General features: G+C 40.0%; 1 protein-coding gene across 2 annotated transcripts in view; it reads left to right on the forward strand.

Moving 5' to 3' along the window:
• Window positions 1-15,320, forward strand: part of GTF2F2 (general transcription factor IIF subunit 2) — a 91,576-nt gene that overhangs the window by 43,295 nt on the left and 32,961 nt on the right. For both annotated transcript variants that reach the window (XM_030036322.2, XM_030036321.2), the window contains one exon: window positions 629-710. In XM_030036322.2, coding sequence (XP_029892182.1) covers window positions 629-710 — 82 coding nt within the window. The remainder of the gene's footprint in view (window positions 1-628; window positions 711-15,320) is intronic.

Consider the following 15,320-nt stretch of genomic DNA (forward strand, 5'->3'; position numbering starts at 1 on the left):
TTAACTAAAACTTAGTATGTGATCTCCTAGGTTACTAACTGCAAGTTTTTATTTCTTTTCCCTGAGTGTTAGCATATGTAGTAATTACTCGTATTGCATTATGTTCCTTTAGTGAACAATTTTTTTTTTATGGCAATAAGATGAAAATAGGTTACTCTTTTTCTGAGGATAGGAATAAAATTACCTCTCATTTTATCTTCCACTAATTTTGGATACTTTGATGATCGGGTTCACTTTGTAGATTAATTTTTTCATGGTCACTAACTGTATTCAATACATATTTCCAGAAAACAGTTCCTAGTTAATGAGTGCAGCAATCTAGAGAAAGGGCGACCACACAGTTACCATCTCTTATTTAAAATTTGGTCTTTGTGATTCGTTCTTAATATGTAAAACATCTGATGGCAAAATCAGGAAGTCTAGGGTATACCAGCTGTGCAAACATGTTTTTCCTGCTTATTTCTTTGGTGTCTAAATAGAGATTTTTAGAACTTAATTTGAGATTTCAGAACTTACAATTACATGATATTTACTAAATACTTAATTAGTGAAGAATAATTCAAATGTTGACCATGTTGGTGAATCTTATTTTAATGTCCAGGTTTGCTTTGGTTTTTTTTCATTCTAGATAAACTTTCCTTGGAAGGAATAGTGGTGCAGCGTGCTGAGTGCAGACCTGCAGCTAGTGAAAATTATATGAAACTGAAAAGGTAGGAGCGCTCTATTACAAATGGATATGTGATATCTGATGCTTTATTATTGTCTTACTAGGGATGGATGACTTCAGTATTATCATGGTCTTACAGAGGATTTATACAGGATTGGAACTGTTCTTGCTTTCGGGGTGGATTTACTGTAGGGAGGGAAGGAAGGCTGGCGTGGGGCTTGTACCTCCCTCTGGTATTGTCTGGTGGGATGATGTAGACTTCTGCGTTCCATCGTGTGCAAAGCTCTTACTAGAGCACACATTGTGCCTCTTCATACCTGAACATACGAATGTGTGGCTATATTCAAATGTGATTAAAGCTGAATTTCCTGAGGACTTAAAGGTTTACATTGGTCTGGTCAGGACACGCTTCTTGAGTATGGGTTTCTGTGTGGATCATCCAAATGTAATTCCACTTAATACTGTGCCATACTAGACGAAGAGCACCTCTGAAAAGATATTTAAAATGCCCCAAATAGGAGAGAGTTCAGGGAGAAGTACTAGACCTAGACTGGCTTGCTTGGTAGGAAAGGTAATGGCTGAAAATGTCAGAAGTGGCATGGAAACCACAAGACATACATTTAACAGAGTCATTTAGTGACTTTTGAAAATTTAATCTGCTACATCTAGAATTTACCATGTGCTTCATATATCATACGGATAATTAACTTGATGATGTACTCTAGTAATAAATCAGATTTGGAATTGAATTGTGTATTATATTAAATACTTATTTATATATTTCAAGCATGTGTGTTTTAATTAAATCATCCTTTTATATTGTGAGTTTGCTGTAAATAGAGAAATCCAAAGCAGGAGATTTCAGGAAGAGAATCGTCCGTGACTAGTTTTCGAATCATCAAAAGAAATGCAGAAAAGGCAAAGTGATGTTTTTTCCTCAATTCCTGATCTGTTTTCTATGTATCATATACTACATTTGCCGTATCTTATGTTTTATTAACCTCCTCTGTCATCTAAACTGCTCCAGTATTTCCTTATTGTGTTCAATTCTGAGACCATGTTCTAGCTGTTGGCAAATCAGTACCATAAGTTTGCTCATGTACGTGGAGTACTTCATTTCAGACTGTGTTTTGTGATTGCTATCATGATTTTTGTCATCTGTGTGAAATGGAGTATGAAGCAAATGTGATGTTACTAGAAAAGGACTCATTTCAATCTGGCAATTTTAAATATATACAAATATAGTCTGTGGGATGTATTTGCTTCATAATTGTTTTAATCACAGGTTGCCTGATCCAAGTGCTTTTTTTGCATTTTGTACGCAGTTTTCTATTAGTTGATCAGCTAAGCTGCTTCTGGTAAGGCCACAGCAGGAGACCAAAACAAAACTGATAGCTTTAATGACATGCTACCCAAACTTTGAATTTTTCAGCATTCTACTTTCTGTCATGCACGCATGCATGGAGCCCCTCCTGGTCTTTGATTTTGTTGTGTTCAACTCCTGTAGGAGCAATAAAGATACAAACACAAAGGCAGGTTTTGTGTTTGGAAGAACTGGCAGCTGAAAACTGATGGTACTGTTGTTTTTTCTTTCCTGTAGAAAAATTGTCAGGCTGTATATGCCTAGTTTCTAACTTTCCATGTTGTTAAAGATTTTTTGCCTCTTACCAAAAAGTTAAAAAAAAAAATAATCTTGTGGGAATCAGCATGAGATTTAGCAGATCTAGCAGTCACAGCCTCAGAAGAAATTGGTTTATGTCCAAATACCGTCTCTGGTATTTGAGTAGTAGGATCTAACTTTTCTCTTTACTCCCTTTACTCTCTCCCACCCTCAACATGCTGCAGTCTGTATTTGTGCTTTAAAAAAGTGACAGCATTGAAGATAAACCACGTAAGTTATAGAACTGTGTTTATATTGAACCATTTTTATTCATTTTTCTATTTACTATTGTGCTTTACATGAGAGAGACTCTCCAAAGGTGGAATTGATAATATTGATAAAACAGCAAGTCTGTTGTGTAGGCTTAAGTGCTACAATAGTAAGTTGAGTTGGGAAGGAAATAAAAGATAAATGCAGTTGCTTCAAACTTTGAAGATCTAGAAAATGAAGTTAAGCTGCACACTCCAATAGCTGCAATCATTTGTTTTCCGAGAGCTGGCAGTGACCAAAAGGGATTATATACCTCCCTGGTATTAAATGCAGCTATGGATCCCATCTATTTTACCATCTGTATCTGGGTCAGGGAAGTCGGCTGATGGGTTTGTGGCGTGACGTGGCATCTGATTTCCATGGCAGTTTCAGTGAGAGGACAAAGTGATGGTCTTGTGATGGGGCTGCCAGCAGTTAGGTGGGAGATATGTGTGACGTGTGGGTTTAAGGGTGGGCAATGAAAGCACAGAGTTTGGTGAAAGCGTTATCACATGTAGCAGACGGGAAGGTTTTTTCCCGAGGAGCAGCTTTTTGATTACAGGAAGGGTGTAGATGGCTGATGTTCACAACACTTTGAATACAAGGTGCAAATGTGTGTCTCGGGATAACTGGTCAGAAAGGTAAAACAAAGGTTGTGTGACCTTCACTTGGTATTTTCCATTTTGGAAGTTTTGTTGTTGGCACGTTTATTTATTTTTTTTCCGTTTTCCTGAACTTCAAGTTCTAGAAGGGGAACAAATACCGTGAAACACCTGCTATCCTGCACTAGTAAAGCTTCATGCTGTTGAATTTCCTAGAAATTTTTTACCAACAATGTATTTGTTCTTTGTAACGCCTTAATGATTAGTTATACATTTGCAGTTACTGCTGGTGATGCTGTTGAGGCAATAATATGGGGTTTCCAAGCACCTGTCCTAATTTCTGTCTTGTGGGAGTGGATCTCACGGTCCCACTTAAAAATATTTGGACTGTGGGTGAAAAACATAGGCGGACTGTTCCCAACTGCGGATGTTTTTACTGTGTGGTGGTCACAGAAAATACCGTCCCTACGCTCCTCTTTCTGGTTGATGCTTCCCCTCTTGCCCCATCGAGCCTGTCAGACGAAGGAAGACGGTGGCACGTCAACTGTTGTGGCGGAGGGTGTGTATCGCAGGGGGGGATACCCGCACGGCTCATTGTACAGCACACGCTGGACGTGTCGCCTTCGGTACGCTGCCTTTCCCTTCTGCCACGCTCCATCCACATCCACCCCAGCCAGTCCCACCCGAACTAGACTATTTTCTTCATCTCGCTGTAGTCAGCTTTCCACCATGAGGAGGCGTTATCTGTCCCTTAATTTTGTCTTCCTGAGGCTTAAGAATTTTGATTCCATTACCTTCATTCCATGATCCCAGTGTTTAACTGCCTTGGGGTTAATGACTCCCCAAAGAGAGAGGTCCTCCGAGAGGCTTGTCTGCAGTGGGAAGGACAGGGCACAGGGAGAGAGGAGTCCCCCAAACATTCGGGATCCCCTCAGGCTCCAGCTGACTTGCGAGGAGACAAGAATAAGATTTTGATACTCCCAAGGGGCTTTTGCTATGCACGAAAGAGGGAAAATGGGGGACTGGCATGCACCCCATCTCTCTGCCAAATTACCTGTTTCCCTCCTTGCACTGGTCCTCACATTCATTCTGTTCATCCCTCTGACCATAGCGAACCCTCTTCTTCCCCAGTTCTTTCTCAGTCCCCCATTCCCATTTCTGCTTACTTCTGTTTCTCCATTCCTCACAGACAGAAAGAATTCTATTTTCAAAAATAATTTGAACACATCGGTATCATATACATTCAAACTACATTTCATTTTGAGGAAAAGTTAAGAAGGGAAAAGAAAAATAATCTCTGGGATCGACTTCTGCAAAGCTCCGATTCAAACTGACATTGTCAAGTTGAGTAGCTGTAACAAGGTCCGGGTCCTTTGCAATGGGGTGGCCGGGCACCAGGCTCGCAGTTCTCGGGGCAGGTTTTGAAGGCACATGCAAAGTGCAGCTCAAGCAGTTGCTGAATGCAGTGTTTGATAGCACTCCCCCAACAGGAGTGGATGGCAGGCAAAAACTGGGATAAAATCAGAGTCCTTGTTTCATTCTGAAATGTACCAGTGAAATGCTGGTTGCCTTTCAAAATGGCTCTGATTCAGTTATACATAAGGTGAATTACTGAACTCTCCCAAACTGTACACCAAATTAAAACAAAAAAGGAGTCCCAGGATTACAGAAAGCCTAGAAGAGCTGACTATTAACACTCCAGTAAGGCTGGTAATCCCTATAATTCTCTTAAGTAACTTAAAAATACATCTTGAAGTATCATTAGTGAAAATGTCAGTTGCCAACATGGCAGCTTGTAACAAGGCTGCAAGAATTTTGTATATTTTCTTGCTTTTTCTTTTAAGAGTTTACTACAGAGAGCATGATGAATGTCCTTAGAAAAAGCTACTGGAAGAAACATGCATGATAGGCTTTAGGAGAAATGGGTTGCAAAACGTTCTAGAATAATTAATGAACTTCCACATTTGAAAAGTCACATTTCTTTACAGCTGTATTATGGAGGCCACTAGAAGTCCTGACACTTGGTAGTCTAGGCCAAGCAAGTGAAATTTAGTTAGTGCAGATGAGTTCTCATCTCCTCTAAAATACTGTGAGAGTATTGACTGACAGCTCAGTATATTGCTGAAAATGAGCATTATGCCATTTTTTTCCTGCAAATACCCCCTACTAGCAAAAGAAAATGAATAATTTGACCATCATGCCACTTCATATATATTCTTGTAGATATGCTTAGTTGGCTATGAATTGCCTTTCAAAATAAATATGTATGAATACATCCGTGCATTTTCCACAAAACCTGATATGCTGCACAAATGCTGTTCAGTTTGTTTGAAGGGGGAGGCCTTTTTTACACAAAGCTGAGATTGCATCTGCCTGTCAGTCAGTGCAATCTTGATTTTTCAAGTATCGAAGATCAATTCCTTTGTCTTGAACTAAGATTCAACATAATACAAAAAGACGTTCCCTAGGATGTTTTGAGTAACTCATCATTAACTACAAAAAACACATTTTTTTCCATGTGCTAAAATATTTCCAGTGCCCGTTTTTCCTGGAGAATAATGTGCAATTTGTAGGAAATTATCTAATAATCATGTTCATAAGGGTTAAGGTGTACTGCTGAGAGGTGTATTTTATATTTGCCTTATGTTCCTGGACACCCACCAGTTTTTACAAATCAAGCAAATACCATTCTACTTGTGAACAATTGGACTGCAAAGTAGCAGGCACACTAGTACTTAAGTTTCTTTGTCCATTTTTGGTCCATTTTTCACATTTTTTGAATAGAGTAATGGAGAAGAGCAAGTAAGAAAAATAAGGTTAAAGTGAAATGAGTTCAGCAGCTCGGAGGAGTGGTTATTCCCCATTTCAGAGGTCAGGAGAGTTGCTTTTGTTGATTTGCTATGTATTTCTTTGTGATCTTTGGCTCTTTTTTCTGTCTCTTGTCCTTTCCATTTTGTCTATTGTCTTTTACTGTTCTTACAAGTGCTGTTCTGAGACTGGATTTTAATAGGTCTTTTATATTACCATGCTTTTTTGTTCAGTGATATGAAAAGGTCCTAATTTTGGCACTGCTTCCAGCCATTATAATAATGCTAATAAATAAGGAATAACCTACTGTTTGTAATGCAGCAGGTATTTTATCATGTTTCTCTTAAACCTGCAGCTGGATGCAGAAGGTTACCATATCCTTTTAACCTCGTTGTTGTCTTCAGCTTCTAGTAGCCAGGTGTATATGGACTAATTTGGAGGGGGGGTTAGGGGAAAAAAAAAAGATTTAAAAAAAGAGGCATGAAACATTCCTATGTTTTTGCAATATACTTTCCAGCATATGAATCATACTAGTTATGGAAACCGATACTCTCTTACATTTTGTGAGAGACTGTCGATCTGATCATTGGATCTCAGTTTCCTTCCTTTTGCAAATGCCTGGAGGCAGAGGATCAAAAAAGTAGGCTTCCTTGCTGGCTGACTTACCGTTCTCCTTTTGTTTCACCTTAAAATGGCTTTGTTACAGCGTGGCAGGAAATTTGCCTTCTTTCCGTCTGTTAAGTATCATCATTTCCAGGTGACAGGCACAGAATCACAGAATGGTTGAGGTTGGAAGGCACCTCTGGAGTCATCTGGTCCAAACCCCCTGCTCAAGGAGGGCCGCCTAGAGCCAGTTGCCCAAGACTGTGTCCAGACACCCCTGCATTGCTCTGGAATTGAAATTGTGTGATAAGATGCTGCTGGGATGCTCTCGCGTTTTTTAATAGCGGGTGTACTGAATGTGTTCTGTGCCTTTTAGAAAGGCGCGTTGTTGAGAGGAGCCTAGCATGAAGGTCATTTTCAGAAAGAAGAGAACTACTTAGGGATGCGTATTTAAAAAGAGTTTATGGCAAATATTGCACGGATTTTTCCTTATACCCTGGGGAAGGAAATCAGTAGTTGTAACTGGAGAGTTCTCATTGTCCTGTTTCTTTAACGGGGAGTTCATGAAACACCATTCCTCTTCTGCTGATTACATTGCTCCTTTTCCCTGCTATCAGAGGTGTTGCATTTAAGAATATATCCAGTTTGCCTTTGTGGTAATTAGCCAAAAAGCATCCATTTCCTTTTTATCTGCTGAAAGGGGTGAGGCTAAAAATAGTCGCCCTGGAACATATTCAGGCTTCAGTCGTAGCCAGCTTCTTCAGGCTGAAAAAAGCCTCATTCAGTACCAGTGCTCAGCACCAGAAGTTCTGGGTACTTGTATTTCCAGTAAACCTAAATGTCAGTGGCACAGCTTCCTTCTCTTGAAACCAAAGTCTTTGGTGTCGTACAGTGCTGGAGGTCTTTTTACCTTACTGTTACCAGGGCTACAACAATTACAAAGATGTCTCTGCTGCTAAGGTGCTTTCCAGATATCGGTGAGGGACTTGTTTAGTACTTAGGGACATCCTTCCTGTTCCCAGGGCAGCACCAATTCCTCCTTTTCATCTTCTTTTCCATCTGTAGGATGAAAGTCACACTATAATGGGTGAAAATCTCTTTCAGAGAGTGCATTTTTAACTATGATCACTTACCCTGTGTTACTAGACATACTAACCTTCTGTTCTTTTCGTTTACCGTCATGCTTGACCCTGTCAGGGAAGGTGGGATAGCTAGCTGGTATAAAAAAGGCCATTTCTACATCGGTGTCAGAGTTTGGATGTAAATCTTCATTTTCTCTGTTGCAGAGCAGAGCTCGCTGAAGCTCATGGATCTCTTCCTAGCCGCCATGCCAGATGCTATAGTCATGCCAAGTGCTGCCAGTGTTCTGCAAAACTGCTTTGGCATCTACCAGGCTGACGAGCTCAAATTTACACAATATGTAGAATGTCAGCACCACAGCACATCTTCTATTTTTAAGCAACTTTGTTCACATACTACTGATGATATTTGCAATTTGTGAGAGATCGGTAGACTAGTATCGTCCAACAGTTACCCTGCTGCCAAGGAGCTCCAAAAATTGTATGATATCACTGAGTACTAAAAGTTGTCCTTGTGCAAAATCAAAGATTAGAATCACCGGGTGGCAAGCTCTGTTGGTGACGTATTGATTTCCTGGTGTATTAAAATATTTCTGAAATTCATGGAATTGCAGGAAGGTGCTAAAATGATGGCCTGAAGGGTGACAGAGTACATACACATCCATCCAAATAGCACTTGTTACTTGGGATGTCGCCAAGTTCAAATGAGTTCATAGATGACAAACCATCCATCCTCTATTTCTGGTTCTTTTTTTGAGGGAGTTTCTGTCTGTAGGGCTCCAATGCTTCTCAAACTGGGGTTCCCTGTGATCGGTGGGTGATTTAATTCCTGAAGACACAGCAAAATTCCATCGGGAGCCTAACTCCTGGAGTGCCACAGGGCCAGCTACATCACGGGGAAAGCAAACAGAGGTATCTCCTGTGCTCCTCAAAGGCTCTGTGGCTGGAAAAGATCCCAGCTTTAGGAATTAATCACAGCATTACATTTTATGGGAGAATCTTTCTTTCTCTAAATACCTCAGATATTCATACAAAATGCTGAAGCACTGCAACCATCAGTTAGTACTCAGATGCAATCCTGAAATATTTTCCAAAAGAGAGGATATTGTGTAGCCACCTGCCAATGCTGGAGTCTGGGATGTTTTTAAAATGGCTTGGTAGTTGAATTCAGATGAACGCCATAAAATGAAAAAGAATAGTAAGTTACTTCTTTTTTTTTTTTTTTTTTTTAAGAGAGAGATGTAATGTAAAATGCTTTGCATTTCAGTCATCTAGACTACTTCAACTCACTTTTTTTCCCGTTGAATTTTCTGGATAGAGAAAAGGAGACTGTCAGTATCAGAGGCCAACAAATTATACTTAAGTTGCAAATAGAGTGAAGGAACTTTAAAATCCTAGGGGTTTTATTTACATTTCAAGTCAAGTGCAAATCATTTTCAGTATATTTTTCACAAAAGCTCTTCTACAGAATGTTATTTTCCACAGCTTGAAAGAAGCAGAAATGAATACAAAGGACCACTGCCTAAAATATTTCTTACGTACATTCATGTGCATGCACAAATTTAACAATATCAAAATGATGGTTTTCAAATTCTTTGTATTTTCCATGCCTGCATTTAAATACAGACACATCTGCTTATGGCCTTAAGAGAAATATATGCTGCTATTTTTATCCTGTTACCATCGCAAGACCAACAGGGCTGCGAGAGAATGAGATGGTTTCTCTTTGAAATGGTATTTTATCAACAGAATGTGACTTAAATGTCAGTGCTAGTGATGTGCAAATCATGCAAGTACTCCTTCCTTTTGAGTCTACATTGAGTTTGAAATTTGCAGGTTGCTTTGTGCTTTTTAATGAAATACATTTCTTAAGTGAACCTTGTAGACAATAATCATACAGTTCCTGGGGTTTCTGGTTATGATCTATTATGATGTTTCTGATAAGCTGTTGCCTCCTTTGTTTGCAGTTAGTGGATTTCTCTGGGATTTAATCATTGTCATTTCAGTATCCGTGATGCTTTGCTGAAAATTTTGCACTATACACTAAGCCAGTACCATCAGTGGGACCTAACACAAATGCATCTGCACTGGTAGAAAGAGTATTACAAATCTGGCTGTGAGTATGTTTATTGAATAGTACAGTGTCCATGTGAAACCATTGTAGGGCTGATGTGCTTTATCCGTACCTGAGATTGGGATGAGAAGCTTTTTCTGAGCTATCCTCGTACCTTGAATGCTGTGATGTATCCCAACAGGAAAGCGTAAGAGTGCTGCGGGCTCGCTGCTGCTCAGTTCCTTCCTTCCCTGCTGCCCGTGGCAGTGAGCTGGAACTCAGCAGTTTTATGACAACTAGCTGCAATCATTAAGGTTTTGGATCCATGTTACTTCAGTTTACTATTTTGTTTGAGTTTGTTCTTGAGTAATGTGGTTCTCTTCTGTAGCACACACATATATATAATATGTAAGGTCCTGCCCCCGGGTCGGGGCAACCCCCAGTGTCAACACAGGCTGGGGGATGACGGGATTGAGAGCAGCCCTGCCGAGAAGGACTTGGGGGTACCGGGGGATGAAAAGCCGGGCGCGAGCCGGCAACGTGCGCTCGCAGCCCAGAAAGCCGACCGTGTCCTGGGCTGCATCCCAAGCAGCGTGGGCAGCAGGTCGAGGGAGGGGATTCTGCCCCTCTGCTCCCATCGGGTGAGAGCCCAGCTGCGGTCCTGCGTCCAGCTCTGGGGTCCTCAGCACGGGACAGACATGGACCTGTCGGAGCGGGTCCGGAGGGGGGACACGAAAACCATCAGGGGGCTGGAGCACCTCTGCTATGGAGAAAGGCTGAGAGAGTTGGGGTTGTCCAGCCTGGAGAAGAGAAGGCTCTGGGGAGACCTTACAGCAGTCTTTAAATATATAAAGGGGGCTTATAAGAAAGGTGGGGACAGACTTCTTAGCAGGACCTGTAGTGACAGGACAAGGGGCAATGGTTTTAAACTGGAAGAGGGTAGATTTAGATTGGACATAAGGAAGAAATGTTTTACCGTGAGGGCGGTGAGGCACTGGCACAGGTTGCCCAGAGAGGCTGTGGCTGCCCCATCCCTGGCAGTGTTCAAGGCCAGGTTGGATGGGGCTTGGAGCAACCTGGGCTAGTGGAAGGTGTCCCTGCCCGTGGCGGGGGGGTTTGGAGCGAGATGATTTTTAAAGGTCCCTTCTGACCCAAAGCATTCCGTGACTCTAAGAAATACATGGATATAAGACTGGATAATCAGTTTCATGCCTAAGGCAAGGAACTGACTCCTGCCCATGCAGTGAAGGCAGAAATGCCATGTTGCACAGGAGTTTTGAAGATCTGTTTTGCCTTGGAGGTGACTGTTCCAGGTGACTGCTCTGTGCTTTCCCAATGCCTCACAAAAAGTCTGAAATGTCCAAATACAAAGTTAAAATGGGTAGTGTGGCATCTGAGAGTTGTCAGCTCCTCCTCTTTCAGGTGCTTGCAAGCCACGAGTTTGGAAGCAAGGTATAGCATAAAGTGAACCTGAGAGAGATTATATGCTGGTATTTGAAACAGAAGTTTCCAACAGAGTGTAACGAATATAGCAAAGCCACTAAACGGACCATAACAATTAAAAAAAAATGAAGCGTGCTCATCTTCACCCAAGTTTCTGACACACATAAACGCTGATGGTGTTCTGCACTAAAACTGATTCTGCACAACTGAATTAATATCCTATTGATATCCATGTATATCATAGCAGTATATATTGATATATGTCACCTGACCTATCAAAATTCATTTATTTTTTTCTCTTTGGGATCCATTGTCTTTACAAAGGTGTTGTAACATAGCTATCTAAAGCCTTTTCTAGCTGGGCCGTCTCTGAACAATTTAGAAGCTGCTCTATGCACAGATCAGAACTTATATTTACAAGGTAGAGGAGGGCAATAGCGAAACCTGTAGCGGCAGACTGACTGAAATTGGGATGTTTTGGAGGACAGGCTGATTTTTTTCAATTCCTTACTCTCTGTGTGTGTCTTTTCCATCCCCCACTTTTCCTTCCCTTCTCTCATCCGGCGTACTTGTCTCACTCAAACTTTAAGTGTGCCAGATGCTCCTAGTATTGCCAAGCACCGTTGAAGATTCGCTGATGTGAGTTTAGGGTAGCCCTTTCTGACTCGGATGAAATTGCAAGTGAGTTTATCCAGGGGTTGTCTTCAGCAGCCGTTTTAAAATATAAAGCAATTTAATTCTGTGCTCAACTCATACTATGTATTCTACTGACAATTTACATTTGATTTTATAAATGACTAATGCCAGAGATAGCAAACTTCCAACTTTATTAATGTATTAGTCCATCCTCACAGATGTTTCACAGAGTTCATTCTGCTGCAAGTCCAAAAAGACCTGCCAGAAATTAATAGGTACAGCACTATCTTGCAGGTGCTAGACACACGGAAACAGTAACTGAGGGAAGTGTGAACAGGCTGGGTCCTAACCAAAGTTAATGCCAATGAAGTATCTATGTTAGGTCTTTGAATACTTAAGTATTTTTGCAGGGATATCTGGCTAACCCTTTTTAATGCTAGTGGCAGAATCAGGAGGAACTGTACCCTGCGACTGGTAATACAAATTTGGATTACTGTCCTGCTGTTCCCTCAGATTGTGTGTATGTGCTTGAGTGCTGACTGAGACCTTGCCAAGGAGGAAGATAAAGAAGAAATAGTAATGGATTAGGAAAAGAAACAGCTCACCAAAGAGCTTTCCTCTGCTCCTTCTGCTCTTGGACTGTATTCAATTCTGAGGCTTTGCGCAGCACTCCCATTAACAGGCACAGGGAAGTTTGGGATTTTACAGGGTTCATTTCTGTGAATAACATAAGGCCCTGGCTTCATGATTCCAGTCCGCAGATGGTGGAGACACACGGGCTTCTTTCTGTCCTTCTGCAGAATTGGTTGAACCGTCTTAACTCAGGTTAGAATAAGTTAGGAATGTGACAACAGCTTTAAGATGAAGAATCTAAATGTAAAAAAATAGGCTAACATGAGTGCTTAACTTCTCATGAACCCAGGCTCTTGTTAATCCTTAGACTGTCACAACCACGACAATGCAACCGCTTTGGATTTAAAAGCAGAGGGAGGTGAAAAAATCACTTGCGAAATCGTTTTGATTTAAAAAAAAAAAAGGTTTAGTTGGGGCTAGAAGCAATGAGACACATATTCTGGCTGCTAAGCTCATTTTAAAAAGTTCCTGTGTCGTATCTGAAAGAAGGAAAAGAAAGAATCCTAGCTCTCCAACAGTGAGGTAACTGTATCTGTTTCTGAGGTTAAAGAAAGCCCTATGTTCAAAACCTGTTACAAGGCTGAACATTATCTGTATCATAGTTCACTCTATTTTTTTCTAACTGGAAAACAGACAGGAGAAATGGGAGCACAAAAATACCCATGGCCAGATTTCTCTATGTAAAAAAAGGGAAGAAAACCCCAGCGTTCTGGAATGTATTTTCAATTGAGAAGTCATCCTGAAAGAGAAATTTCAGTGCATGTGACTGTAGGCGGGAGTATAAAAACGTGTGATAAAAATAGAAGACTACATGGAAATCAACACTGATATCTGCATGCATACCTGGGGATGTTACATGATAATATCTGAGAGAGAAATATGCGTTAGATCTGTATTTATGTAATACTTTTCAAAATTAAAAAAACCCCACAAACAAATTATATAATTTTCAAATTATATTTCAAACAATAGCTTTATTTTGAATTCTAATTTCAACTCAGACATTGGCTCCTGTTCTCACCTTTGGGAACCGCTTAGAAACTACTTTGCAATTGGTACCACATGTTGAAAAGGGACTTTTCAACAAAGTCCTTGAAAAGTAGGTACTCTTTCTCTGAAGTAAAATGTAGGGAATAAGTACTACGTCCTAAAAGTCTGAAACTATGATCAAAATGCTTAGAGCACTAAGAAATAGCTATATTGCAGAAATGACCTTTCAGTCGACAAGAGGTTAATTGATCAAAATCATGATTTTCAAAACAAGTGGGTGTTTCTGTAGGCTCTTGGACAGCACAACTATGGGTACAGCAAACTGAGAATTTTCATAAACAGTCTTTTTGGTATCAGAAGCAAAAGATACGTTTTGTAGATTGACAAAATGTATAACTTCATGAGGTTAATTTGTTTATACTGTATAAAATAAACTGCCCTTCAAGTCGGTATGGTAAACCAGCTGGGAAAACCATCGATACTTTTATTCAGCACTATGTAGTGATTCTTTTACTGTACCTAATGTCTTCAGAAAAACACATTTCAGATGTGCTCTTAAGTGTCAGTTGGTCTTTGTTATTATCAGCATGATGCAGGAGCAGCATCTGTCTATGGGAGTGCAATTTATGATAAAATACAGCTAATTAAATCCCTGGAGGATTTATATTCACGCATGCTGTGAAACTGAATCATACAAATATTTCCTATTAAATTGTAGCAGAATTAAAGTGTCTGTTTTAATTTCTGTGTGCACCTGTCTTTCTACCACAAATGTAAAGTAGTATGAAATACACTTTATTACTGCAATATTGACCATTGACCGTTAGATATACTCAGGGTAACTTGGAGAGAAGCACCTCCAACATAGTTATGCTGCCGCATAATGGAGTAGGAGTAATGGTGTAGGGTTTATAAATTGACACCTTAATCACCCGATCTGAGTCGATTATTAAAACTGGTTTTATTGCTTTTTCTTTTTTTAACTCTTTTTAGCTCTTTTTTTATATTAGTAGACAAATGATCTGATATAGTATCCACTCTGGGGGGGGGGGGGGGGGGGGGAATACTTCCTACAAACTGTACCAGTTTGTAGTACCTTAGCAAGGACAAAGCTAGCAAATAGTTCTTCCCAATTTGAGCCATTTTATTACAATCATATGCAGATATTTTTCCCCCTTCTCTATCCTGAACTCTCAGAGTTGCTTGGTGTGCCACAGAAAGAATTATTAATTAATACATCCTTTTGCTGTTTTTAAAAAAAAGTAACGTTGAATGTCACTTGGATATTAGTTTGTGGAGTATATTTATTATATAGCATTTAGATTTTTATTTTTTTAAATTTCACTAAGCTGTATATAAGTGAAACACTAGGCTCGTAAATGATACATGTTAGCTGTAGCGTGCGTATGCTGATTTTTGTTCCTGAGCATGCCTGAGAACCAATGCTTGTGGAAAATGAGCTGTGGTTTTGTGTATTCAATGAATTATATTAGTTGCTGCATAGTCTGTGCCTATGTCATCAAAATTGTCAGAACATAGATTGGAATATGGGAATTATTTGGTTTAATTACTTTATAGGCTCTTATAACCTGAGAAGTTGTTTTCTATTACACTCAACTACTTCACGTTTATAAATGTGCATAGTACAACTGAAAGAGAGGTTTCACATGCTTTAATTACCTAAGCATATCATTTGTGGAAGTCTAGAAACCGGCAAAATGGAGGATAGGATAAAGTTTTGGGGAAATAAATAGGATTGTATTTTTATCTCCTGTGTATATACTGGGACTTCAGCTGTGTGAAGGAAGGTAAGATTTGTGAAAGCTGCTTGAAAAGCAGCTGCTTGGCCTAAACAGGCTGTAGTCATTCATCTAAATTGATGAGAGAAAAGCAAACA

Source organism: Aquila chrysaetos, chromosome 14 (assembly GCF_900496995.4).
Source record: "Aquila chrysaetos chrysaetos chromosome 14, bAquChr1.4, whole genome shotgun sequence".
Lineage (NCBI taxonomy): Eukaryota > Metazoa > Chordata > Aves > Accipitriformes > Accipitridae > Aquila > Aquila chrysaetos.